Source organism: Lepidochelys olivacea (assembly GCF_965140295.1).
Source record: "Lepidochelys olivacea isolate rLepOli2 genome assembly, chromosome: 12".
NCBI lineage: Eukaryota > Metazoa > Chordata > Testudines > Cheloniidae > Lepidochelys > Lepidochelys olivacea.
Genome location: NC_140422.1, coordinates 5,807,237 through 5,832,958, shown reverse-complemented (window position 1 = coordinate 5,832,958; position 25,722 = coordinate 5,807,237). Strand labels below are relative to the sequence as shown.

General features: G+C 51.8%; 1 protein-coding gene across 7 annotated transcripts in view; it reads left to right on the top strand.

Moving 5' to 3' along the window:
- Positions 1-25,722, top strand: part of NDRG4 (NDRG family member 4) — an 86,734-nt gene that overhangs the window by 23,914 nt on the left and 37,098 nt on the right. For 3 of the 7 annotated variants that reach the window (XM_084644709.1, XM_084644711.1, XM_084644716.1), the window contains one exon: positions 1,661-1,705. In XM_084644709.1, coding sequence (XP_084500835.1) covers positions 1,661-1,705 — 45 coding nt within the window. Of the gene's footprint in view, positions 1-1,660; positions 1,706-15,109; positions 15,174-21,433; positions 21,630-25,722 lie in introns of those variants that run through there. The other 4 variants (XM_084644713.1, XM_084644710.1, XM_084644714.1 and 1 more) reach the window with 3 other exon arrangements.

Here is a 25,722-nt window from a genome sequence, read left to right as displayed (position 1 = left end):
TGGGCAGGTGGCCAGTGAAGACAGAGGCACTCTTCCAACCCAGCCAGGGGTGGCTCCATCACTTCATCCTGGCACGGAGGGGAGGGGAAGAACACACACTCCTTGGTGGTGATAGGGGAGGGCGCAGTGGTCAGCAATTGCAGGCTGGAGCCCTGGAACTGTGCTGGGAAGATAATCTCTGCAGAGATCAGAGCAGGAAGCCTGTGCCCAGCTATCTGGTATGTCTGGGTCTCAGGTCACTCCAGCCTTTGGGTCTCTGCAAATGCAGCCTGAAGTCTGGATGCGGGGGAGCTGCACATTCATGCTGAGTTGTTCCATCCTGGGCTCCCTAATACTGAGATTTCAAGGCTCCAGGAGTCCAAATATTGCCTCCCCCCCCCCCGATCCCTGGCTGTGGTGCTGGGGACGGGATGGACGGGAGCTACAAGCACTTGCGTGGGTGTGGGGGACTCGTGCCATGTCCAGGGGCAGATACTCTGAGGCCTAGTGACTTCTGCCAGGCTCAAGCCTCTAGAGGCTGCTGCCTCCCATCTCATCATGCCTCCTCCCAAGTTGGTGCCACCAGCTGATGGACAACGCTGTGACCCGCCTCCCAGCTGCTGGAGGTACTGAGGGATCGGAGTCAACTGCTGACACCAAGCAGAGCTCTGCTTCGTTTTCCGTGGGGAGACTCTCCCTTCACCTAACCAAGCGTGCAACAGGAAGCTTCCCCAGCAACTCAAAAAGCCGGGAACCACCTGAGACGCCAGCGGGAGGAATCTTGCTCCGGCCTGTCCTCCTCCTTGTGCTCCTGAGTGTTCCCTGACTGAGCCCTCTGATCCGTGCGTCAGTACCGCATGCCATCGCGTTATGAGGACACGCAGTCCTATGCCCGAGACACAGCCCAGGTGGCATCTCTAATGCCCATGTGCGGATGCTGATCCAGGGCACATGCCTGCACCCAGACAAGGGCTCGCCCAGGCGCTGATGTGGGATGCTGGTGTAACCTCGGCACGTCCCCCTCTGGGCCTGATCCACCGGCAATAGGAGTGTTACAACCCCAGCTCTTTAGCTCAGGCTAGCGCAGATTATGCTTTTAGCTCTGAAGGTCCCCAGTTCAGTCCCCAGTGTGTTGGCCAAGCTGGTGGCAGCTGGACACGTACTGAGGAGGGGGGCTCTCAAACCCTGGTGGACACAGCTGCCAGGGCTTCAATTCCGTAATCCCCCTCTGACAGCATTCCTAGAGCTGGTTGTGGCAGAGATTGCACCCTGAGGCCTGCGTCAGCGGCAGGGGATGAGCCGCACAGCACAGGGCTTTGCCGTCTTAACGCTTCTCGGGTCAGTTGTCCACTGGGACTGGCAGCTCCCTGCCTCCCTGATCTCGACGGCCTTTGGGCCGGCAGTCTCAACTGGCCGCTTTGCTGCGGTCCCCGAGATCCTTCCCAGCTCTGAGTGGCGTGAATTCCTCCCTGGGGTATTCGTGATCGCCGGCTGTAGCCTTCTCCGGGGTCCAGAGGAGGAGGCTGTGCGGAGGCTCATCAGAGCTCTCAGCGGGTGACTGGAGGGCAGGTGGTGGCAGCGAGGGCATAGGGATGAGGCGATAGCCAGATGTCTGTGTTACTGCTCCGTGGTCGGGCCTATATGAGCTCTGATGGTTCTTTCTGGTCTGTTTCCCCTCCAGGAGCATTCGGATACGTTCCTTTCCGCGGTGGACACGGACTGGAAGGTAAGGCCCCTCCTCTGACTGTCCATCCCCTCTGCCTATTCTCTGGGACCTGGGTGGGATGGTCGTGTTCTCCCGATTGGCCCCGCTGTTCCAGCGCTGTCCAGCAACGGGCTCCCCTGCTCCCTGACCAGTGCTACCGGGCTCTGCTCAGCTGGGAATGCTGCAGAACAGCTGCCGTTCGGCCCTCCTTTCCTGGTGCGCTTGGGTTCTGTGGCTAGTCACCCACTCCACATGCCTGAACTTCAGGAGCGAGGGGGACAAAATGGCTTGTGGGCACATCCCTGAGTGTGGATGGCTGTTGTGGGGGATTCGGCCTGGTTCCCAGCCTGAGGCTCTGTGTCTCTCATACACTAATACGAATACTCTCAATGCTAACGGGTCTCTGTGCACCTAAAATCAACGGGACCGAAGCCATGATCTTCGGAGTGGCAGATAGTTAGCACATTACAGTATTCCGCCGCAAGTGTGTGTTCGCATCGCTGTCTTCTGATGGAGGGAATTGGACCTGCTACACTGTGTGACATTGGCCCTATATTGCTAACCTTTAATGGAGATCCTCCATTAGCTCAAGTGGTGGAGACTGAGCAGGTTTAACCGCACTGTCACAGTGACATTGCAAGTGGCGGTGGCATGTGGTATAGTGACAGCCATAACGTTGTGACTGGCTTTGGATTTGTTAAAATAGTTCAGCTTTGAAATCGCCCATCTCGATCTATTCTAGTCACGACACCCACCATGGAAGTGCAGCCACCTCTGTGGTGTATCCTGGCAGCTGGTTAATGGCACCACTACAGCTGGGGGCTGGAAGTGTAAAGAGAATACACTATAGGAGAACAGAATATCCAGACCTGCAATAAAATCCCCCGCCCCAATGCAATTAAGTGCATGGGGCCAAATTCAGCTGCGGTGTAAGAGCATAACTGCTGCTGTCAGCGTTGCCCCTGATGGTCACACTGCTGTGGAGAGTGACATCTGTGGGGTTTATGGGCCCTGTAGGGGACACGTTGGCAGCTCTCCCCTGTCTCCTGTTCTCTTTCATGAGGCAGCATGGGAGGCTGGATCTTATTAAATATCATTTTCCATTTATACCAAAACAAATCAAGGAAATCTCTCCTCATGCCTACGCCTGCCCAGTGCCCTGGCTTCCCCTGGCACTTATGCTCCTCGGGGTGGCTGTGCTGCCTGGAGAGATGGAATCAGCGGGCTGGCCTTCAGGAAAACCGACTCCTCCCAGGAGTAGGGATGGAATAGGAGCGCAGGCTGCGGTGCTCACAGCTACTCCAGTCTCTGCCTCCTCCAGCAGGAGGCGCTGTGGGGAATTACACAGCAACGCTGGGTCTGGTGGGGGGGTCATTACTGCAGTCCCTTGCTTCTACCAGAAGGGGGCGATATGGGGAATGGCATAGCTGCAAGCTCTAGGGTTGCCAACTTTCTGTTGGCACAAAACCGAACACCCTAGCCCCGCCTCTTCCACGAAGCCCCCTACTCCCCCCGCCCCCAGCTCACTTCATTCCCCCTTCCTCGGTGGCTCACTGTCCCCCCCCCCCCACTCACTGTCACTGGGCTGGGGCAGGGGGTTGGGGTGCGGGAGAGGGTGAGGGCTCTAAATGACGGTGTGGGCTCCGGGGTGGGGCCAGAAATGAGGGGTTCAGAGTGAGGGAGGAGGCTCTGGGCTGGGGCAGGGGGTTGAGGTGCAGGGGGGGTGAGGGCTCTGGATTTGGGGGGCTCAGGGCTGGGGGTTGGGGTGCAGGAGGGGGTACAGGCTCTGGGCTGGGGGTGCAGGCTCTGAGATGCAGGAGAGGGCTCCGGGTTTGGGTGGGGCTCAGGGCTGGGGGTTGAGGTGCTGGGGGAGTGGGCTCTGGGGTGCAGGAGGGGGCTCTGGGTTTGGGGGGATCAGGGCTGGGGGAGGAGGTTGGGGCTTGGGGTTGGGGTGCAGGCCTACCTCAGGTGTCTCCCAGTCAGTGGCACAGCAGGGGAGCTAAGGCAGGCTACCTGCCTGTCCTGGGGCACCGCACTGCACCCCGGAAGCGGCCAGCAGGTCTGGCTCCTAGGTGTGGGGGAGGCAGGAGGCTCCATGGCATGCACTGCTCTCACCCATAGGCACCGCCCCCTCCCAGCTCCCATTGGCCAGGAACTGTCCAATGGGAGTGCGGAGCCAGTGCTCAGGGCGAGGGCAGGGCACGGCACGGAGGCTCCTGGCTTCCCCACTGCCTAGGAGCTGGATCTGCTGGCTGCTTCCTGGGCACAGGAAGGGCAGGGCCCAAGGACAGTTTGGGACTAGCCTGCCTTAGCTCTGCAGCACCGCCAACCGGACTTCTAACAGCCCAGTCCACTGTGCTGACCAGAGCCCCCGGGTGTTCCTGGTCACCCTAGTAAGCTCCCTTTTCCTAGTCTCTGGAGCACTGGCTGGTGCGGTGCCAGCCTTGGCCTGAAGCGTGAGCCACACACGCAAACGCTTGGGGGTCTCTGCCTTTCGGAGGCCACAGAGTCTCAACAGCTCACAGGCTGGCCCAGTCTCCCTTCCTCAGTAGAGCGGAGAGGGGCCCTATGAGCTGGGAGCCCTGAGGGGAGCTCCCAGCGTGTTCCAGCAGGAGGCGCTGCAGGGGATGGAGTAGCAGCCCTGACTGTGGGGGGGGGGTTGCTGTTTGCTTCACGCACACACAGCCCCCCCATCTCTCAGGACTTGCTGTGGGGCGCTCCTAGGGACTCTCACCAGGAGTTGCTGTGGGGCAGGTGTTGATCGGCTAAACAGGAGTGGGGGGAGGCTGTCAAAACTAGCAACTTCCTCCAATAAAAACCAAGCTGACTTTCAGAAATAGCTGCCGTTTCCACGGTGACAGTTGCCTGGGCAACTCCACCCTGGGTTTTGTGCCAAGCCTGCAAATCTCCCTCTTCCTCTGAGGGCTTTGGGCCCTAGAAAGCTGCGGCTTTGCTTGCGCTCAGAGATCTAGGTACCCCCTGCTTGTGCGGCAGAGAGATTTCAGCGCATCTCTTACCGAGACCAAGAGGAACAAGCCCATTTCCTCCAGCCCTGTCTCAGCAGGGTGCTGCGTGGAGAGCTGTTATCCAATTGTGTTAGGCTGTCTGGGTCCTGCTGAGTCTGGCTTTCTGAAGAGCAGCTCTCCCAGCTAACAACATCCACGCAGCTGAACAGAACTGGAGCATGCGAAGGAATGACTGGAGAGTGGCGTATGTGTGAATCTCATTGTAATACCTACGCTAACAACTCTGTGGCCTCTGTAGGACTTGTCACTCTGTTGCCCAAGTCGCTTCTGTGCTCTGCTGTGCCTCGGTTTCCCCATATGTAAAATGGGGAGAATGCTATTGACCTCTTTCTAAAAGTACTTTGAGATCTGCCGATTAGACTGGCTGTGTAGAAGAGCAATATATTATCAATAGAATTCCTTGGAACTACACGCTGACGGTGCTCAGGGAACTCGGATCTTTTGGAAGGAGAAAGAGACAGTATCAGGGCTATGACACGCACATCGGATTCTGGCAGCAGTGTGTCTCGCTCCTCCTCCTGTCCCAATCCCAGTTCATTACAATACTTTCTACCTCTGTCACCGGACAATGCCAAAGCATGGTGCAAATGTAGTAATGAATTACTTCTCACATTCCCCCGCCCCGCCCCGTGCTGCTTGATTAGCCCAAGGTCACACCGCACATGGGTGCTGGAGCTAGTGATAGAAGCCAGGACTGCTGATCCCCACTCTAAACCATGTTTGTTTATAGCGGGGTCCAGGCCCATGGATTGTGACTGTCAATTTCCACCCTCCCAGCAAGACACTGAAGAGCAATACCATGATGATTGCAGTGTGCAGTGGAACCAAGTTAACAGGCATAGAGTGGGCTTGGGGAAGCATTTGGTGCTGATGGGCTGTGGGTCCTGGGTTCAAACCCTGCTGCAGGGGGCAACCATTTTAAAATGTGTTTTACTATATAAAGGGGAAGAACAGGCCTGTGGTTGATGCACAGAATTCTGTGCATCCATTCCCAGCTCTGTCACTGCCTCACTGGGTGACCTTGGGCAACTCGCCTCGGTTTCCCCACTTGTAAGATGGGAATGATTCTTGCCTACCCCACAGGGATGTTCTGAGGCTGGTAAAGAGATCGGAGCTTCTCAATACAAGGGCAAGGGGCTAACGGGGTTATTTGATGCTGCAGAGTTTAAAGGCCTGAGACGTCACGTTTTTGGCATTCCACAAAGGCTAAATGTGAATGTAGCCTGTAGGCATGCGTGTACACACACACACATACGTATTGAGCATGCATATAACAGGGTCTCTGCTGTGCACTGCACTATGTTGTTAGAACTTAAGGCCAAATTTTGCTCTCACGGGTCTTGCACCTGTGAAATTGTGACTTCAGGGGTGACTCTCACCTGTGTCTGTCAGATCTGAATCTGACTCCTGGGGCCTAACCCTGCTTGCACTGAAGTCAGCAGGGGTGGGATTGGCCTTGCTAGGTGATGCTAGCTAAGCAGGATGTGATTATAACTTGATTTCTAAACCAGCTTTGTTTCTACTCCTCAAAGGCTCCTGTCCTCTGTATGGACTCAGCCCAGGGCATGGTTTAAAAATAAGTCCCTCTGGTCCTCGAGAAGCAAAAAACCCTGCCACTGTTCTGACCTAGAGAACTGGGTGTTTCTTGGGCCCCCCCTCCCCCGCCACACACACACAGTTAGGAAAAGTAGCTGCTGGAGTTGTCTTTCCAAATCCAGTTCCCATGAATCCATCACAGCAATGCCAGTCGCTGATCCTAGAGCAGAGCTTCTCAATGAGCTGTCCGTGGACCGGTGCTGGTTCCTGAGATCTGACGCAGTTTAGGAAGGCAGCAAGCCAGTCCCTGGTATCAAGAAGGCTGAGGAAACACTGTCTTAGAGGACTGTAATCAGGCCTGTTGTCCCAGCTCTCAGTGAAGCCAGTGACACAGCTTCTATTCGCTTTAACAGAGACCGGGCTGGCTCCAGTGTTTTCAGGCTTAAACCCTGTTAAAACTTGGTTTCAACCCTGTGAGCCATTCTTTCCGTTTGGACCAACCCGAAGCGTTTGTCCACATGGGGAAATTGACCCAAATAGCTCTTCCGAAATACCTCCCTGTATAGACACTCTTATAAACACTTCGGAAGTAGATTAAGCTGACCCACGCATTTCGGGAATAAGTGTCCATATGTGGTGTGACTCTGAATGTCTACAGCACTTTCAGTTCAGAGCCTTGCTTATTCCAGACTAATGTAGCCTAGCTCCAAATTTAGCATCCTCTTGGAAAGCTGCTTTTCCCCCTTGTCTGGCCCAAGTTGCTGTACAGCTTTCTACCCTTGTGCGTAGACCTAGAACGGGCCAGCACATCCAGCCCACAGCATAAAGCAACAGGGTGCAGCAGGCATCCAACAGCAGCTAGCTTAGTCTCCCCCCCTGTTTGTTCTTTTTAGCAGCAAATCTAAAGCTGAAACCCACTGGAAAACCGCAGAAGTGACTTTTCCTGTCGCCATCCCTGTCCCTCAAATTAGCACTTGCGTTTTCGTCACCTGCTCTTTATAACCCTCTTCACATGCGCCAAACCCTCCCCGCACTCAGATGACCGCCCCTTCTCCATAGCCTTGGGCAGCACACCCTGCGGCTTAGATTACCCCACAGCTGGGTGCTGAACTGTCTCTGAGTAGGGCACTGGCTGCTGCACCATTAACGGTGAGCTGGGAAGCATTGCGGGGGGGGACTGATGTCAGGAGTTGACGGTGTTACTCTGCGTGCTCATTTGCTGTCCACGCTTGTAACACCCCTTGAGAATTGGGCTGCAGGTGTAACCCACTGGTGCGTGCGTGTCAGGTTCCCCCCTTTGCGCCTGGTCTGCAGGTGGCATGAGTCTGCTACATCCCACCTAAGGAGAGCTGGCTCTGGAGTTCACACTGTGGCAGTTTATGCTTTAAGCTCTGGAAGTCCCCGGTTCAGTCCTTGGTATGGTGGCCATCACACAAGTGCCTTGAGGCAGAGAATGGGTCTGTCTCTTTGTGCTGTACGGTGCTTTCCTCGTCTTGGATGCCGTGAACAATCACTAAGGGCATGTAACCAGCAGGGGGCACTCAGACACTCTGATCTGGGGCTTGTGTGGGATGGAGTGGGGACACTGGCGGAGGAAAGTAGTCTAGGGTGATGGGCTGAGTCCAGATGAGCATCCTCAGAGGCGTAATCAGCAAGACCATTACTCAGCAATGCTGTCCTCCCATCCTGGGCTCATTGTTAAGGTCCCTTCCATGCAGGCAAGCTCTCTCTGGGCCTGATTAGCCTCTCACTTACGCTGGTGTAAATCAGGAGCAAGTCTACTAAGTCACTAGTTTCACCAGGGTTAGAGGAGAATCTGCCCCCATCTCCCTTTGCCGTCGAGCAGGGAGCTGTAGTCCAGATTCCCTGAGTGCAAGCCTTGCTGTCCGGGGAATCGGGCTCTGCAGGGGATGAGATACGGTGCATTAATCAGCTGCATCACAGCATCCTCACAAGAGTGAATGAATAACAAGGCCATGACCTCAGAGGCTTTCAGGGACAGCCGCTCACTGTGCCCCAGGAATGGAGGGAACAAGTTCTTCCCCAGTAGCGGCATGGCCCTACGTCCGGGAGTATCCCCTCCCATAGAGTGGGTGAGTCAGTCTGGCACCAGCCGCCATTGCACTGAAATCCGTGCTCCAGTGTGAGGTTCCTCGGCTGGTGAGCTGCTGCTCCTGGCAGGAGGGTTATTCGCTAACACAGCTGGGTGTTCTGCTTTCTCTGAGGATTAGCACAAATGGGAAGGAGTGGCTGTGTCACTCTGGAGAGCTGTGAAATTGACAATGATTGCCCTGCCTGTGATCGCTGGGTGCAGTGCAGCAGCCGGCTGCTGCAATTAGCACTCTCCTGTCCCGTGATCTGGCTAAATATATTGGACTCTAGATCAGTCCGTCAGCAGCTGTCCCTCTGTCCTCACGTGTACGGTGGTGGTTAAAGAGGAAGAGTTGCACATGCTCAGCAATCAGCCTGACATGACCAAATGAGTCCCAATTCTGAGCCCATTCTCCTGCCCTCCAGAAGTGGCTGGACCAGGTGTTGGCCATAACTTAGCACAAAGGCAGTGACCATCTAGAATTCATGAGCAAGAGTTGTTGCAGCCTGAGACAGGGATCTGGTGGGACCTTCTTGTGACAAGGTATAGTAGTCTGAGTACCTCTTCAGCACCAGGTTAAGCTCCAGGGATTTGACTTGTGCATGCTCACAGAGAAACTGGTTGTAGTACTTTCTATTCTGGCAGTAACTGGGGAGGATATTACACAGCAAATGCTAAAACTAAACTTTTTCACATCTGCAGGACTGGATAACTTGCACCCAAGAGTTTTAAAAGATTTGGCCGAGGAGCTTTCTGTGACATTGATATTTAGCAGTGTTTGGAGTGCAGGGGATATCCCAGAGGACTGAAAAAAAACAAACTAGGTTTGTTCCAATATATAAAAAAGGCAATTGGTATAACCTAGTTAACTATATGTTGGTTAGCTTGACTTCGATCCCTAGGAAAATCATGGGAACGCTGATATGGGGTGCAATCAGTAAAGAATTAAAAGATGGCAGCATAATTAATATCAGTCAACATGGTCATATGGGAAATAGATCTTATCAAACAAAGTTAGTATGTTTTGATGAGAATACAGGTTTGATTGACAGATAACTGTGATATAATATACTTCGACTTCTGTAAGGCATTTGACTTAGCACCACATGACATTCTGAATAAAAAATTAGCAGTATATAAAATCAGTGCAGCACATATAAAATGGATTAAAACCTGGCTACCTGATAGAACTGAGAGTAACGGTAAATGGAGAATCCTCATCCGATGGGGACATTGCTAATGGCGTCCCACAGCGTTCTGTTCCTTGCCCAGGGCTATTCAATATCTTGATCCGTGATATAAAGGCAAACATAAAATCATTGCCGGTAACGTTTGCTGTTGTAACTGCTGGCAAGATGCTGTTCATAGCTCTTGGAGAAAAAGCAAAGCACAGGGCCTCTCCTTTAGGCAGACTGGCAGTCTGGGAATATCAGCAGTGTAAGGCAGGGAGCTGTGCAGCCTTAAAACCCCCAGTCAGGAGGGAAGGAGACCACGGTCTCCACCCAGGAGAGGTGATGGCTGGGAGCCAGAAACCTTAAATGGGTGCCCCCACGGGACCACGGAGGGGGAATACAGGTGCTGTTACCCTGAAACTGAGATATCCTCAGTCAGCTAGTCTGCCTAAAGACCAGCCCCTGTGCTTTGCTTTCTCTCTCCACAGGCAGTGAACTGCGAGCAATTACAGTTACCACACAGCTCCTTCTAAGCAAGCACATTTATTCTTAAGGTAAAAACATTACAGAGAAAACCTATAGGAACATATATTTATATAAGTATGCTTAAAGCTCACTGGGGGCCACTCTTATGGGACCCTCGTCAACCAAAGTCTTTCCAACCCTTCCACCAGGGTTGGGGGGCCCCCTTCGGGCAGAAGGTCTGTCCATTTGCTGGATCAGCATTGCTGTGTCTCAGGCCCTGTCTCAGTAAATGCTCATCCTTTTATGCCCAAAAGCCCTTTCTTTGTCTCCTCATCTCTGGAAAACCAGCTTGAACCAGTCTCTGCAAACCCCTCCAGGGAGCGGTACCTCTCTAGGGTTATTCAGTCTCAATGATTCATCTTCATCACTGTTTTTAGTGCCAGGAGGAGCTGTCATAACCCCCTTTTCCCATGGAGTAGAACATAATCATACATAACCCTTTCATAGAGCTAATGCAATATGGACCCCGAATAGATTGGTAAGAATCATAGAATATCAGGGTTGGAAGGGACCTCAGGAGGTCATCTAGTCCAACCCCCTGCTCAAAGCAGGACCGATCCCCGACTAAATCATCCCAGCCAGGGCTTTGTCAAGCCTGACCTTAAAAACTTCTAAGGAAGGAGATTCCACCACCTCCCTAGGTAACGCATTCCAGTGTTTCACCACCCTCCTAGTGAAAGTTTTTTTCCTAATATCCAACCTAAATCTCCCCCACTGCAACTTGAGACCATTACTCCTTGTTCTGTCATCTGCTACCACTGAGAACAATCTAGATCCATCTTCTTTGGAACCCCCTTTCAAGTAGTTGAAAGCAGCTATCAAATCCCCCCCTCATTCTTCTCTTCCCTCAGCCTCTCCTCATAAGTCATGTGTTCCAGTCCCCTAATCATTTTTGTTGCCCTCCGCTGTACTCTTTCCAATTTTTCCACATCCTTCTTGTAGTGTGGGGCCCAAAACTGGACACAGTACTCCAGATGAGGCCTCACCAATGTTGAATAGAGGGGAACGATCACGTCCCTCAATCTGCTGGCAATGCCCCTACTTATACATCCCAAAATGCCATTGGCCTCCTTGGCAACAAGGGCACACTGTTGACTCATATCCAGCTTCTCGTCCACTGTAACCCCTAGGTCCTTTTCTGCAGAACTGCTGCCTAGCCATTCGATCCCTAGTCTGTAGCAGTACATGGGATTCTTCCGTCCTAAGTGCAGGACTCTGCACTTGTCCTTGTTGAACCTCATCAGATTTCTTTTGGCCCAATCCTCTAATTTGTCTAGGTCCCTCTGTATCCTATCCCTACCCTCCAGCGTATCTACCTCTCCTCCCAGTTGAGTGTCATCTGCAAACTTGCTGAGGGTGCAATCCACACCATCCTCCAGATCATTTATGAAGATATTGAACAAAACCGACCCTTGGGGCACTCCACTTGATACCGGCTGCCAACTAGACATGGAGCCATTGATCACTACCCGTTGAGCGCGACAATCTAGCCAGCTTTCTATCCACCTTATAGTCCATTCATCCAGCCCATACTACTTTAACTTGCTGGCAAGAATACTGTGGAAGACCGTGTCAAAAGCTTTGCTAAAGTCAAGGAACAACACGTCCACTGCTTTCCCTTTATCCACAGAACCAGTTATCTCATCATAGAAGGCAATTAGATTAGTCAGGCATGACTTGCCCTTGGTGAATCCATGCTGACTGTTCCTGATCACTTTCCTCTCCTTTAAGTGCTTCAGAATTGATTCCTTGAGGACCTGCTCCATGATTTTTCCAGGTTCCGGCACTTAACTGTCGTTACAGTTTTAAAAGTTTTTCCTGATATTTAACCTGACTCTCCCTTGTTGCAGACTAAGCCTCTTGTCTTTTCCTCAGTGCAGATGGAGAACAAGTTATCACTGTCCTCTTTATAACAGCATATTTGAAGATTGATATCAAGTCCCCTCTCGCTTCTCTTCTCTGGACTAAACATGCCCAGTTCTTTCAATCTTTCCTTGTAGGTCATGTTTTCCAAACCTCTTATTTTTTTTGCTCTCCCCTGGACTCTCTCTAGTTTGTTCACATCTTTCTTAAAGTGTGGTGCTGAAAACTGGACACACTACTCCAGCTGAGACCTCGCCAGTGCTGGGTAGAGTGGAACATATCTTCTGTGTCTTACGTACATCACTCCTGTTAATACACCCCAGACAGATATTCGCCTTTTTCGCTGCTGCATCACATTGTTGGCTTGTATTCCATTTGTGATCCATTATAACCTCTGGGTGCTTTTCATCAGTACTACTGCCTAGCCAGTTACACCATTTTGTAGTGGAGCATTTGATTTTTCCTTCCCAAGTGTAGTACTTTGCACTGCTCTTTACTGAAATTCTTCTTGCTGATTTCAGACCGATTCTCCCAATTTATCAAGATTGTTCTGAATTCTAATCCTGTCTTCCAAAGTGGTAGCAACCCCTCCCAGTTTGGTGTCATCTTCAAATTTTATAAGCATTATCTCCACTCTATTATCCAAGCCATTAATTAAAAATATTGACTAATACCGGTCCCAAGACAGATTCCTATGTGATCCTGTAGTGGGGTGGGCTGTCTGGTCAGCAGGCGTAGTGGCCTGCTGCTCTAGTCTTTCAGTTCAATGTGTCTGGCATCCCCTGGACAGGGTTCAGCTGGATCCGCTTTCTTGTTGGTAGCTCTCTAGTCCTGCCATCCCAGGGCTAGGCGTAGAGGAATCTGGGATGAGTAGGGGGACCTAGGCCTTTACTAGGTCAGGGCTCTGAAGATGTGACAGCACAGGCTGGCCTACGCTTGGCCCACCTCCTGTTCACCTTCCCCTGGGCCTCTTCCTGTCCCACGCGATGTCTCCGTTTCAGGCATGGCTGCTGTTTGATTGTAGTTCTTTGCTCCAAACCCCCAGGATCTCAGTGCTGATGCAGGGACCCTCTGGTGCCCTGCAAGTGGTTCTCCATGTCTCTGGGGCGGCCTCCAAGGAGGGGGAAAAGACTCAGTCAGGCCTCCTCAGGACGAGCTCCTGCTGCTCCTGAAAGTGGTTTCTCTCCTCCCCACTCCGGCCTGGGCTGCTGGAGCTCTCGTTAAGCTGGGCAGTGCCAGTGGGACAGAGCTTTCCTGGCCCAGTGCTGCTCCAGCCTCTCCCAGCCTTAGCAAGGGGTCGTAAACCCCGTCCCAGAGCCCACTAGATCCATCCTGCCAGTTTGACAGTGACTCTGGGAGTATGGCAAAGTTGTGCACGCACCTCCTAGTAATTTCATCTCCATCCCATTTCCCTCGCTTGTTTATGAGCCGCTCCTGCGAGGCTGTGCCAAAAGGCTTCTTCTGAACTCCCTCTGTATCCCCTCTACTGCTTCTCCCCCATCCACTGGGCTGGGTACCCCGTCAGAGAAGGAAACTAGGCTGGCTTGGAATGGTTCTTCACAAATCCATGCAGGCTGTTCCTTAGCACCTCATTATTCTCTACGTTTGACCAAACTGATTGGTTAATACTTTGTTCCAGTCTCTTTCTGGGTATTGAAGTTGGGCTGCCTGCTCTATAATTCCTGGGGTCCCCCTCTCCCCACTCTTTGAAGATAGGTGCTGTTTGTCTTTCTGCAGCCCTCCTGGCCCTCCCCCATCCTCCAGGAGTTCTCAGAGATGATTGATGATGATGATTCAGAGGTTGCTTCAGCTGGTCTCTTAAGTACTCTAGTGTCCATTTCATCAGGCCCTGCCGACTTGAATAGATCAAACTTATCTAAGTATTCTTTAACCTGTTCTTTCCCGATTCTGGCCTGAGATCCTTCTCCCTGGTTAATATTCATTGTGTTAAAAAGATCTTTTTAGTGGAGACGGAAGGAAAGAAGGCCTTAAACACTTGTTATGCAGTAGGTAAGACTAGATGATCATAATGGTACTTTCTGGTCTGAACCTCTTTGAATTTGTAATTAAGGCCGAGTTGAGTTTTGCAGCCTCTGTGTTAGCGTGGATGCTACACTGGGTCCTCTCCAACCTTCCAGTGCTGGCTCTTTGAAGACAGAATCCATTTTCTGAGCATTTGCAAGCAAATCTGTTGATTGTTTGAGTTCACATTAATTTAAATGAGCCTTCTAAGAAATAAAATATGTAGTAAACCATGGGCAGTACCTAGGAGCCACAAGATGTGCAGGTTAGAGATTCTTTGGGGGTATCTGCTGTCCCCTGAACAGCTGCAGCCAATAAAAGAATGGTTAATTAAAAAAAACAAAAACCAAAACCCCTCACCCCTTTGGCCTTCCTAGTTGTCATTAGGTTACAGCCACCAGCCACTCGTGGCCTCTTTGAGTCGGCGGAGGTAGAACTCAGGCTCTCCTGCTCTAAAAGCATAGGCCTTTACCGCTTCAGCTAAAGGTGAATCGCCAGTGAGCGTTAGTAGTACGGGGGGTATGGCACAAGTACTGCCATTCCGATACCATCCAGGAGAGGGCAGCGGCACCGAAACACTTGCCTGTTTACTACCAACTGCTTAATCCTGATTCTGTTCTGGCATGGGAGATCCATATATTTTTAGCCAAGGAGACTGGGCTGTTAGCTCATCTGTGTCTCCTCGGGTTGTGCTCGGAGGCCAGGAGTCAGATTTTGGGCACTAGCGCTTGGAGGTTGGTGGTGTGAATTCCAGCGTTGGTGCTGTGGGGCGTGGATCCTTCTGCGCTGAGAGGCCAGCTCCAGGAGTGCACCCACCTCACAGGGTCCTACAGCCCGGGCTCCAGCCTGAGCCTGGAAGGCCACACAGCAATGAAACAGCCTGAGCCATTTGTTGCCCTCAGAGCGTGGAGTGTCACTACCCAGACAGATCTGAAGGTCTAGTCCGTTTTACAAGTTTTATTAAAGTTACAGTTAAAGTTATGATGATAGAATTTGGATATGCATGGGTCAAGACCTGTGCACAAGTTACTCACGTCCTCCTGGATCGCGTCAGGGTCTGATGGGTCTCTCATGGTTTGATCATCAGTAAAGGGATGGTTCCTGCTGGAGTTTCCCATAGGGAGCTCAATTTGTCCCACTCTGGGCACCCTCTTTTTATAATGCGATTCTGACTATACCTCATTCGCAGGTATGCACATATTGCACCCCGTGGTGATGGCATGTGCTAGAAAAATATGATTACCGAGTATCTGGTAAGCAAAACATTGCTCTTACTATTGATTTTTTGCAGTATCACCCACTGGGACCTCTTTTCCCATCATCTTGTGGCATAGGATCATTCTTTGGTCACTTACGTATGTCAAGCCTTCTCTTAAGCCTATGGCAGGGGCAGGCAAACTTTTTGGCCTGAGGGCCACATCGGGTTTCGGAAATTGTATGGAGGGCCAGTTAGAGGAGGCGGTGCCCCCGGCCCCTATCCGTCCCCACCTTGCTTCTCGCCTCCTGACACCTCCCTCCTCCCCAGGACTCCTGCCCCATCCCCTACCACCCCTGCTCCCTGTCCCCTGACCGCCCCTGGAATCCCTGCCCCTGACTGTCCCGCACCGCCCAATCCAACCCCCCCTCCTTCCTGACTGCTCCCCCTGGATCCCTGCCCCCATTCAACCCCCCCTGTTCCCCGCCCTCTGACTGCCCCGACCCCATCCACACCCCACCCCCTGACCACCACCCCAAACTCCCCTGCCCTCTATCCAACCCCCCCGCTCCCTGCCCCCTTACTGCGCAGCACAGAGCACCGGTGGCTGGCGGTGCTATAGCCGTGCTGCCCAGAGTGTTGCCCGGCCGCCCAGAGGCCTGTGTAGCGTAGTAAATTGCTCTCCCTAACGGCTACCAGTAGCACATTCCTACGCGGAGCAGTTTAATACACGACACCCGCAACGTGGCATGCTGAGGCTGTGGGGGAGGGAGTACAGCGGGGGAGGGGCCGAGGGCGAGCCTCCCTGGCCAAGTGTTCAGGGGCCAGGCAGGATGGTCCCGCGGGCTGTAATTTGCCCACCTCTGGCCTGGTATGGCTAACATAAAATCTTACAGGCCTTACGTTCAGCCCTACTTACTTAGATACCTAATGCATACTTAATCCTTCTGACTGCTGATCAGTCTCATACTTCTATAATCCAACAATTTAACACTAATTAGCATACAGTAATTATATATGATGTGATGTTGCACTCCATATGCTTTATAAAACTATATTTATAAGTGTGAGTATGATGTAACGGGAATATGCTTTATGCAAAAAGTCTCTTGTAAGGTATCATTACAAATCTTATAATCTATTGAGTGTGTTCATTCTATTTGTATGAATGTATCATTCTTGTATCTAAAACTAGGAATATGAAGTATACCTCTGAGGTCCTATTGTAACTATGCAAATTGTGGGCCATTAATGATGATAATGATAAAGATAGAATCTTGATGGCTCCCATTGACTAGGACAATTGGTTGTAAATGGGTTATTTACCTGCAAGCCTTCCTGTATATGTGCGGACCAGCCCTGGAAGAATGGAGGGGGGGTCTCACAGGACATGTGAACATGTCACCTAATACTGGAATTCATCTTATACCTGGTGCTTTTCCATTTCGAAGGAGGGGTGGGAACCCAGAGAGACAAAAGATTCTTGCCTTGTGCCAAAAATATAAAGGGGGGGTGGAACAGGACAGAGGGGGTCCCAGTCATGAGAAAGCCCCTGCTTTTCACCTACGATGCCTGCTGGAACCGACAAGGACTGTATCAAGGGAAAGGATTGGGCCCAGACTAGGAAGGGGTCTAGTCTGTGAAAGAAGTGTATTGGAACATCTCTGAGGGTGAGATTTACCTGTAATCAGTTTCTTAATGTGTTAGGCTTAGACTTGCGTGTTTTGTTTTATTTTGTTTGGTAACTTACTTTGTTCTGTCTGTTAATACTTCAAACCACTTAAATCCTACTTTTTATACTTAATAAAATCACTTTTGTTTATTAGTAAACCCAGAGTAAGTGATTAATACTTGGGGGAGCAAACAGATGTGCATATCTCTCTATCAGTGTTATAGAGGGCGGACAATTCATGAGTTTACCCTGTATAAGCTTTATACAGAGTAAAATGGATTTATTTGGGGTTTGGATCCCATTGGGAACTGGGTGTCTGGATGCTGCAGGAAGGTAGCCTGCTGAGCAGTTTTTGGTTAAAGTCTGCAGCTTTGGGGGCGTGGACCAGACCTGGGTCTGTGTTTGCAGGTGGCTAGCATGTCTGGCTCAACAAGGCGGGGTTCTGGAGTCCCAAGCTGGCAGGGAAAATGGGCTCAGAGGTAAATTCAGCAGGTCAGGTGACAGTCCCAAGGGGGTCTCTGTGACCGAACCCATCACATATGACATGACATGTTGGTCATTTATGGTGTGATGTTATGATTAACTAATAACCTAAAATCATTGGCTACAGCTGTAACGAGGTGGTGTTGTGATGAGGGGTGATGGCAGACAGCAGGGGAAGGTTTTCTGACTGTTGGGTCCAGTAGCAGTCGCAAACAGGGATTTTTGCTCTGTCAGAACTGATTTGCATGTCCCTGGCACGGTGCGTCACTCAGCAAAAATAAGCCATTTGAGCCGGGGCGGAGCGCCTCCATACATCCACCAGCTCCCCTTACCCTGGGGCAGTGCCCAGCGCCCCAGCCAGTTTAGATCGACAGTGGGGTTGTGGCCCTGGTTATACATCAGTAGCTGGCCAGCCGGACTGCACCTCTCTCCAGGCCCCACCGTGCAGTAGGGCACTATTGGTGGACTCTGGGGACTTTGCACTGAGCCCCCTAGAGCGCTCTCCAGGGTTTGGAATGTCAGTACAGTGGCTGAACAGGGGGTTGGCATTCCAGAGCATGGCTTGTGGGCCCTGACACCTTGAGAGCTGGGTGTGTCAGCAGGCCTGTATTTGGGCTGATGGCTAGCCTAGCAGGGGCAGTTGCAGGTCAGGATGGAGGAGCATGGGCAGGTCTGTGGGAGCCTGGTCTGGAACAGCATGTGGTGCTGCAGCTCACGGCTGAGGTGTGTTAGCAGAGCTGTGCTTGCTTCTGTCCCTGAAAGACTGGCTGGTCTTCCCCTGAAAGCAGGTCAGGGTTTGCGGGGCCCCTCTGCAGTGCACAGCAACGTGGGAGTCATTTTCAGAGGACTGACACGGCTCCTCTTCCCCGAACTGGCACAGCAGGGTCCTCTCTAACACATAGGCAGCAAAACATCAGCAAGGGAGATGCTGCTCCTCGTTTGTGTGTGACTGCAGGGCTGGGAGGGCCAGGCGTCTGCCTAGGGCAGCAAGAATCCTCACCCAGGCCCTGCAGCTACGTCAGCGGGAGGAGAATGTGCGATGGATTTTTATATGTAGAAGTTAGTCCAATAAAAGAGGTTCCCTCGCCCACCTGGTGTCTCCAATGGATTTTTAGGCAGGAAAGACTAGGGATATTGATTTCCCCCCCCCATGACTTTCCCAAGGAAATCCAGACTCCTTAATTATGTAACCCACTCTGATGCATCCCCTAATCCCATAGCATCCTGAATATTATTTATCAGGGTTTTCTTCACTCCATCAGTCTCCTTCTCCCACACTTCAGCTAGGAAGTGAAGGGGGAAGGCCAGGAGCTGAGCTGGGATCAGCACCACTGAGATGCTCAAAGCTGCCAGCTTGCCGTTTTCTCCTGGCTGAGTTACCTGGCGCTGACCTCGCTAAGATCACCCGCTTGCCAGTGCGTTGCAGAGGAGAGGAGGAGGTAGAGGAAAGGATGGGAGCTGCTAGCGCAGCTCACTAGCCTTGTGCCACTGGAGACCAGGGATAAAAATCTCACTGGCGGCACATGTGCAAAGAGTTTGGAGATCTCGGGCTAATTCCCAGTGGGAGTCTCAGAGCCAGCACCCCATTCAGGGAGCTCTCCAGACTGGAGTGCAGTGGGCTGTCGAAAATGAAAATGACAGATCCCAGGGAGTTCATTGACAACCCTTCCTCCCACTGTGACAGTCTGTAGCTTTACGTTCACCACTTATACAAAACTATGATCAATCTTGTACAAAGTATGTTTTGTGAGGTATCACTTGAAAACTTATAATTGGCTGATCATTATTGTCCTGGTACAATATGTGTGGCAAATTTGTATGCAAAGTTATAAAATTCTATTGTATGATTTTACTGAGACATGCTCCAACTTTAGAAAAGCAGGCATTGACCAGTTTCTCGGGGACAAAAGGCAAACTGGCACCTCAGCCAGGTGTCAATGCAATTGAATGGACTATCACCTGGTTAAGTGGCCATTCTTTGGCAGGAAGAAGGGGGGGAGTGAGAAATTTACGTTTTTGGCAGTGGAACAGCTGGGGGTTCCCATGTAAACAGACTGGCTGTCGCCTGAACCCTAGCTAGAGATGATTCTCAAAGAGAAGGAAAAGATATACAAATGAGGAACAGAGGCCCCAAATCACCTCTCTTCCCTCATCTCTATTCATGGCATCAACAATGGTTGAAAGACAAAGGAAGCATCATTGAACTGGGGAAGAGGTCCTGTCTAAAAGACGCAGCCAGACTGCTGTGAGCATGTGGTGAGGAAAAACTTTTTGCTTCAAGTTCAGGTAGCTTGTTAAGTTAGGTAGTAGTTTGCGTTGACCTTTTATTTCTTTGCAACCAATTCTGACTTTTATGCCAGCCTCATTACTTGTAATCACTTAAAATGTGTCTCTCTGTAGTTAATCAACTTGTGTTGTTTTATCTGAACCCAGTGTGTGTTTGGATTGAAGTGTGTGGGAAAACTCCATTTGAGATACCAGAGTCTGTGCATATCACTTTCTGTTAACAAAATGAGGGACTTTCTGTGAGCTTGTATTGTCCAAAGGAAAGAGCTGGGCAATACAAGATGCACACTCCTGGGGACAAGTCTGGGACTGAGAATTTGCTGGTGTCTCTGTAATATAATTCAGGAGTGGCTGGCTAGAAGCACTCGTGTAATTCAGCTAGGAGTGATTTTGCACACTGGCAGCTGTGTGTGAACAGACCTGGAGTGGTTGTTCTCACAGCGAAGCAGTGTGAAAGGCACCCCGGGTTGGAGAACCAACGGGACACAGCTGTTCAGCAGTACAGATTGTATTCCGGGTAATGTCACATCCACCCACTGTGGCGTTGAGTCATGGGCTTGCCCTCTGACTCCCTGGCCAAAGCAGCCCCCTTGTTGGGCTAAGCAATCCTAGCCCTGCAGTCAAGAGGGGAAGCCCAGCAGAGAATGAACTGGGCAAGGAGCAGGGTCTGATGCTGACAGATGCTGAGCACTGAGGGATGAGGAGTGGAGGTGCCAGTGAGCCATCCAGGTATGCAAAGGCCCCTTCTTAAGGATCCTAGATTTTGTGGCCTCTTTTCCAGGTTGACCCTTTCACTGGTTCCTTCTTTTGGTGATCTACCCCCCCCTGCCACCCCCACTCCTGCAAAGTACTTGAATCCACTGGATTTTAACAGCTCAGCCTTCCTGATGTTTCAGCAGGTTGAACCAGTCCCTCTAGAGCAGTGGTCCTTAAGCAAGGGGACGCAGAGGTCTTCCAGGGGGCACATTAGCTCATCTAGACATTTGCCTAGTTTTACAACACTAGCAAAGTCAGTGCAAACTAAAATTTCTTATAATGAATTGTTTATACTGCTCTCTATACGACACACTGAAATGTAAGTACAATAGTTATATTCCAGTTGATTTATTTTGTAATTTATAGGGTAACAATGCGAAAGTCCGCCATCTTTCAGTATTAGTGGGCTGTGACCCTTTTGTATTTCTATGTCTGATTTTGTAAGCACGTAGTTTTTAAGTGAGGTGAAACTTGGGGGTACTCCAGACCAATCAGACTGCAGCAAGGGGTACAGTCTGGAAAGGTTGAGAGCCACTGCTCTCAGAACGGGTACCACTCTGCACTATCACACCAAACAGAGTGAGGCCTATTAAAAATGCACCATGTACTAGAGAAGCCGTGTACCTGTGTCCCTACCTGTGTGGGGTTGTGCGTGAGCACATTTTTCATGTCTCTGTGGGCATGTGTCTGTTTGCATGTAGGCATGCTCATGCCCTTGTGGAGCTGCATCTCTCTGGGCGTTCTGATGCATGCATGCATGTTAATATACTTCCTGTTATGTGGGTCTGTGTGCATGTATGCTTGTGCATGTTTCCATCTCTGTGTTTGTGTGTGCATGCATGTCAGCACATGTCCTTTTGTGTGTGTGTCTCTCTCTCTCTCTCTCTGTCAGGGCAAGGAAGATGGAGGGCGTAGTGATGATCTGCAGTGGTTTGTTTTTTTCTTAAACGGGTATTTTGAGCCAATTGGAGCATGCATAATTTTATCAGCAGCCAATTGCTAAGCTCCTGGGCTCCATTTCAACAACTGCCTGCAATAAAAAAGAAGGAACAATTCCTAAGCCAGAGCTGGTGGAGGGAGAATGGGGCAATGGGAGGGGCTAATAAAGGGGATGGAGCTGGTTTATAAATCAAAGCCGAGAGGTTGACTTCATAGCCAGGCTGTCAGCTCTCCGCACTCAGGACAGGGACTCAGGAGGTGGGCCACTGTCACCAGTGCTACCTTCTCTCCCCTGAGGAATCTGCACCGGACGAGCTCCTCACGATGCCAGAGTGCTGGGACGGGGTAGGTACAGCCCCCACCTCTCCCCAGTGTCAGGTAGGGATTTCCCAGGCAGCAACACCCATGATCCACACAGGGTCTTTGCACCAGCCAGGGCTGCCTTTCACAAGCCAGCCCAGGCACCAGGGCAAAGAAATCTCACCCTGCTTTCTAACTTGTGCATTTCCCCGTTTCCCCCCACCCCTGAATTGCAAGCAGGGGTGCCCAGTCCCCAGCATTATCCTTGAGGCTTCGTCCCCACTAGGCTCGGGAGCTGCAGAGAACCGCCTTGGTCCTTGCAGCCCTGAGGGAAGGAAAATGAATTCAGGAGCTTTCTCGGGCAAGAGAGATGAGGTGTAGGGAAGCATGCCTGGAGTCCCGGGGCCATCCCTGCATGTGTCTTTCCCAGCTGTGATGCCTGTGTCCTGAGAGGTCTGCGTGCTGGCTGGGGGGCGATGGGGGGCATTGCGTGGCTTGTTGCATGTATCAGCAGCCATCAAAGCCAAGCACATTCTGCAGTCTGCAGGGACTGCAGTAGCAAATGACAACAGGCACTGCTGGGGCGGGGGGGGAGCACTACAGCGGGTGTAGTGGATAACCTTGTGCAGGCTGTAACATCGAGGCGAGATGCGCAGGGCTGGGCTTGACGAGCCCCGCCGCAGCGTGATGGATCGTCCCCGTGAGCAGCAAACGTACGGGGCGACCCATGATGACACCCAGGGCCTGGATGGTGCTCCCCATATCGCCCACCCAGGCTCAGTCTCCTCCCTTTGCTGCGACCCTGGCCCAACGGCATCTGAGCACCTAAGTTGGGCTAATTTGTGATGAGCTAGGGTCTCTCCCCCCCCCCGCCCTCCTTCCATGTAGGGAAGCAGGGTGCAAAGGGGCCCTTCTGCTCAGCCCAGGGGGAAGCAGGGGGACCTAGGGCTCTGGGCTCAGGGACGCAGCGGTGTTGCTAGGCAGGGTGGAGCGTGTGGGAAGCTGCAGGGGGACGCTGGGGAAGGGGCAGGGAAGTTCTGGGCTATTGACCCTGCGCTGGAAGGAGCCGGGCCGGGGTAGAAAGGTGTGGGGCTGGGGCACCGCGTGGCTGGAGAGGAAGGTGCAGCAGCAGCAGCTTTGGGTAGCTTCCTATTTCCGACCCATAAGGTGGGGGATAAGTGCTACATAGCACTGCATATGTGCTAGCTGTTAGTCGCTAGCCAGGGATAGCAGGGCATGGGGGTGCTGGTAGGTAGGTCTCAGAGCTGAGTGTCAGGACACCTGGGTTCTAGTCCTTGCTCTGCCCTGTTCTGTGACCTTGGACAAGTCCCGTCTCTGCTTTGTGCCTCAGTTTCCCTGTCTGGAAAAGGGGGCTCGTGATCCTCCTGTGAGAACGGTGGCTGAGAAGTGGAATATAATTGCCAAGCGGAAGTAGGGACGGTCATGGGGATGATAAGTACTTGCCTCCCGGAGGGGTCATGAGGCCTCGTTAGAGAGCTTAGGACAAATTACGCTTGGGCAGAAACAAGCGGGTGGTCAGGATGGGGTGTGCAGGGGGGACTCATGACCTGGAGGCTCAGCACCATCCTCTGGCCCCATTGAGACCTTGAGCAGCTGGCTGGAGCTCATCAGCCTCCTTTGGAGGATGGGCCAACCTTGGAGCAGGGAGGGTGATTCCTGAGCATCTCGGTCTCTGTGGCTGATGGCTGGGATTCCCCTTTTCCTCCCTTCCCGAGCCATGGTCTGTCTGTCTGTATCGGAGACACACATGGCTGTGCGTGTCATGCCGAATTCCCTTCTGCCTCTGCCCCTTTGGGAAGAGACGCATTCTGCCTTGGCACGGGGAGGGAAAGACCGCTGTGACCCTTGCCCCAGAGCCAGGAGGAGCAGGCAAAGCCAACGTGCCTGGATGGGAAGGGGGATGTACTGGCTGAGACAGAAAGCACAGCAGTTTAGTTAAGGTGACAACAGAGAGCTTTCCTAGCCAGACAGACACTGGGTCCAGGTCAACCGTGAGTTATCCTTGCGCAGCATCAGTGAGTTTGCATGGATACCAGGGAGGACAGGATCAGGTCCCTTGCATAAAAGCAAAAGCCACACCTGGCCAGCCTCCCCATGGGGTGTATTTCTATTAAAGCCAGCAAAGTGACACCAGCCAGGAGTCTAGATTAGGAGCCAAAGGGCCTTTAACTCACTGGGAGGGGACTCTTCAGAAATGCACAGCTCTAAAAAATGGACAAAAGCAAGACGCAGTCTCTAACCTGAGTCCGTCCTTGGGAACACAGGCAGGGGATGACATCACTGAGAGCCGGTCAGAGAGCTGAAACTGCATCCCAAAGCCACCTTTTGCTTTTTTCCTTTGTTGCAACTGGAATTTTGTCAGGAACAGCTGAAGAGGGAGTGTTGGTTTGGGGTTAGAGCAGAGACCTGGGAGTCAGGATTTCTGGATTCTGTTTCCATTCCTGCCACTGAACTATTGGGACACCTTGGACAAATCACTTAACTGCTGTGTACCTCAGTTCCCCTAGAGAGAATGATTCTTTCTTACCTAACAGGAGCAGGGGAAGCTGTGAAGTGTAGCTATTAGAGCATCTAAAGTCCTTGGAGATCCTTGCCAAAAGGCTCGGAAGAAAAGCACAGGGTCACTGTGAAGTGTGCTGGAGAAATGCAGACTCTCCAGCCAAAGCTATGCACAAAGCTGAGAGGTCAAGCAGAGAGCACACTAGCAATCCAGGCCAGGGGACATGTAAGCTGCATGTGCAAAACACCTGGCATGCTTGAGCAAGGAGGGGATTGGCTTGCAGATGTGTCTGCGTGCATAGCCCTGGCTTGCGCGTACAGATCAGGTGTTTTGCAGGTGGGAGTGCACTTTTGCACACGTGCTCTCAAAACAGTGTAAGGTACCGGGGCCAAGAGGGGGATGCGGGAGGGGTGTTCTCAATGTCCCAAACAAAGTTTGGTGGCACCTTGAGGTCCAAGTCTGACAGGGCCCCATTGTTCTGGGTGCTGTACATGTACTCCAACTGCTCCTCTTCGTCCTCCTCCTAGCTAAGGTCTGGGTCAGAGGAGCAGTTCTGGGTAAGGGGTCCATGCCCTCTCCCAATCCCCATTCACTAACACTGAGCAAAGCCCAGAAGCTCATCTCCAGAAAGGCAGTCTGACCCGTAAGTCATGCACGGCGGCACTGGTGTGTGACGCTGCACACTCACTGGGGTGCTGAGACTCCCATGTGGCAAGCCAAGGGTGATGCTTAGTTCTGATGCCCAAGCATCCTGCCCTGTCCTGTTCCCACTAAGCCCCGGTGACAAAATTTCCATTAACATTCCCGTCTCCTAGTTTTTATGTATTTAACTGATTGGAATTAAAGCAAACCCTTCCATAAACCAAATGTGATTTGTCTATGGCTCTGCTCGTGAGAGGCTGGACAGGCACCCTGGGGACAGCATCAGGCCTGCAGGTTTTTGCTGGGGGGGATTTTTGCAAGCACACTACTATAAGCATACCGCTGATGCTTTAAACCAGTGGGCCTGGGTCTCGGGGTATCGTTTTCCATCCTTGCACATATGACCCACCCTGTTGCAGCTGCTGTTTTGGAAACCCTCATTTCTCATAAGCTTTTAAGACCCTGGGCCTGGTGGAGCTTTTCTACCCTTTCACATAACCATGGGAACTTGGCCACTTTGGGCAGAGTGAATCCAAAATGGCAGCCATGAGAGGGAGGGAAGGTATGGAGGGGAGACATCCAGCAAGCCCTGACCCGTGTGCTTTTAAAGGAATGGCAATGATGTGATGTATATTAGATCACTGATTTGGGAGATACTTTTATGACTCCCTTGTGAGGCAAAATATACATATTAGGGGGAGATACCCAAGGGCAAAGAAATACCATGGGCCCAATTTTCCTCTGGTCTGGTGCCTAGTTTTCGAAATACTGAGCACCCACCACTCCTGTCAAAGTCAACGGGTGCTGCAGTATTATGGCAATGCCAGAAGTCTAAGTCAGGACTGAGGCCTCATGGTGCTAGGTGCTGTACAAACACACAGTCCCCCGCTCTGTTGACAAAGAAAAGGAGCAAAACCCCTCCACCACAGAGCTTCGTGACAGAGGGGCAGAGAGACCTGTAGCACCGGGCATGGGGTGGAAGCAAGGATCAGAGAAAGAGGGGTTGTG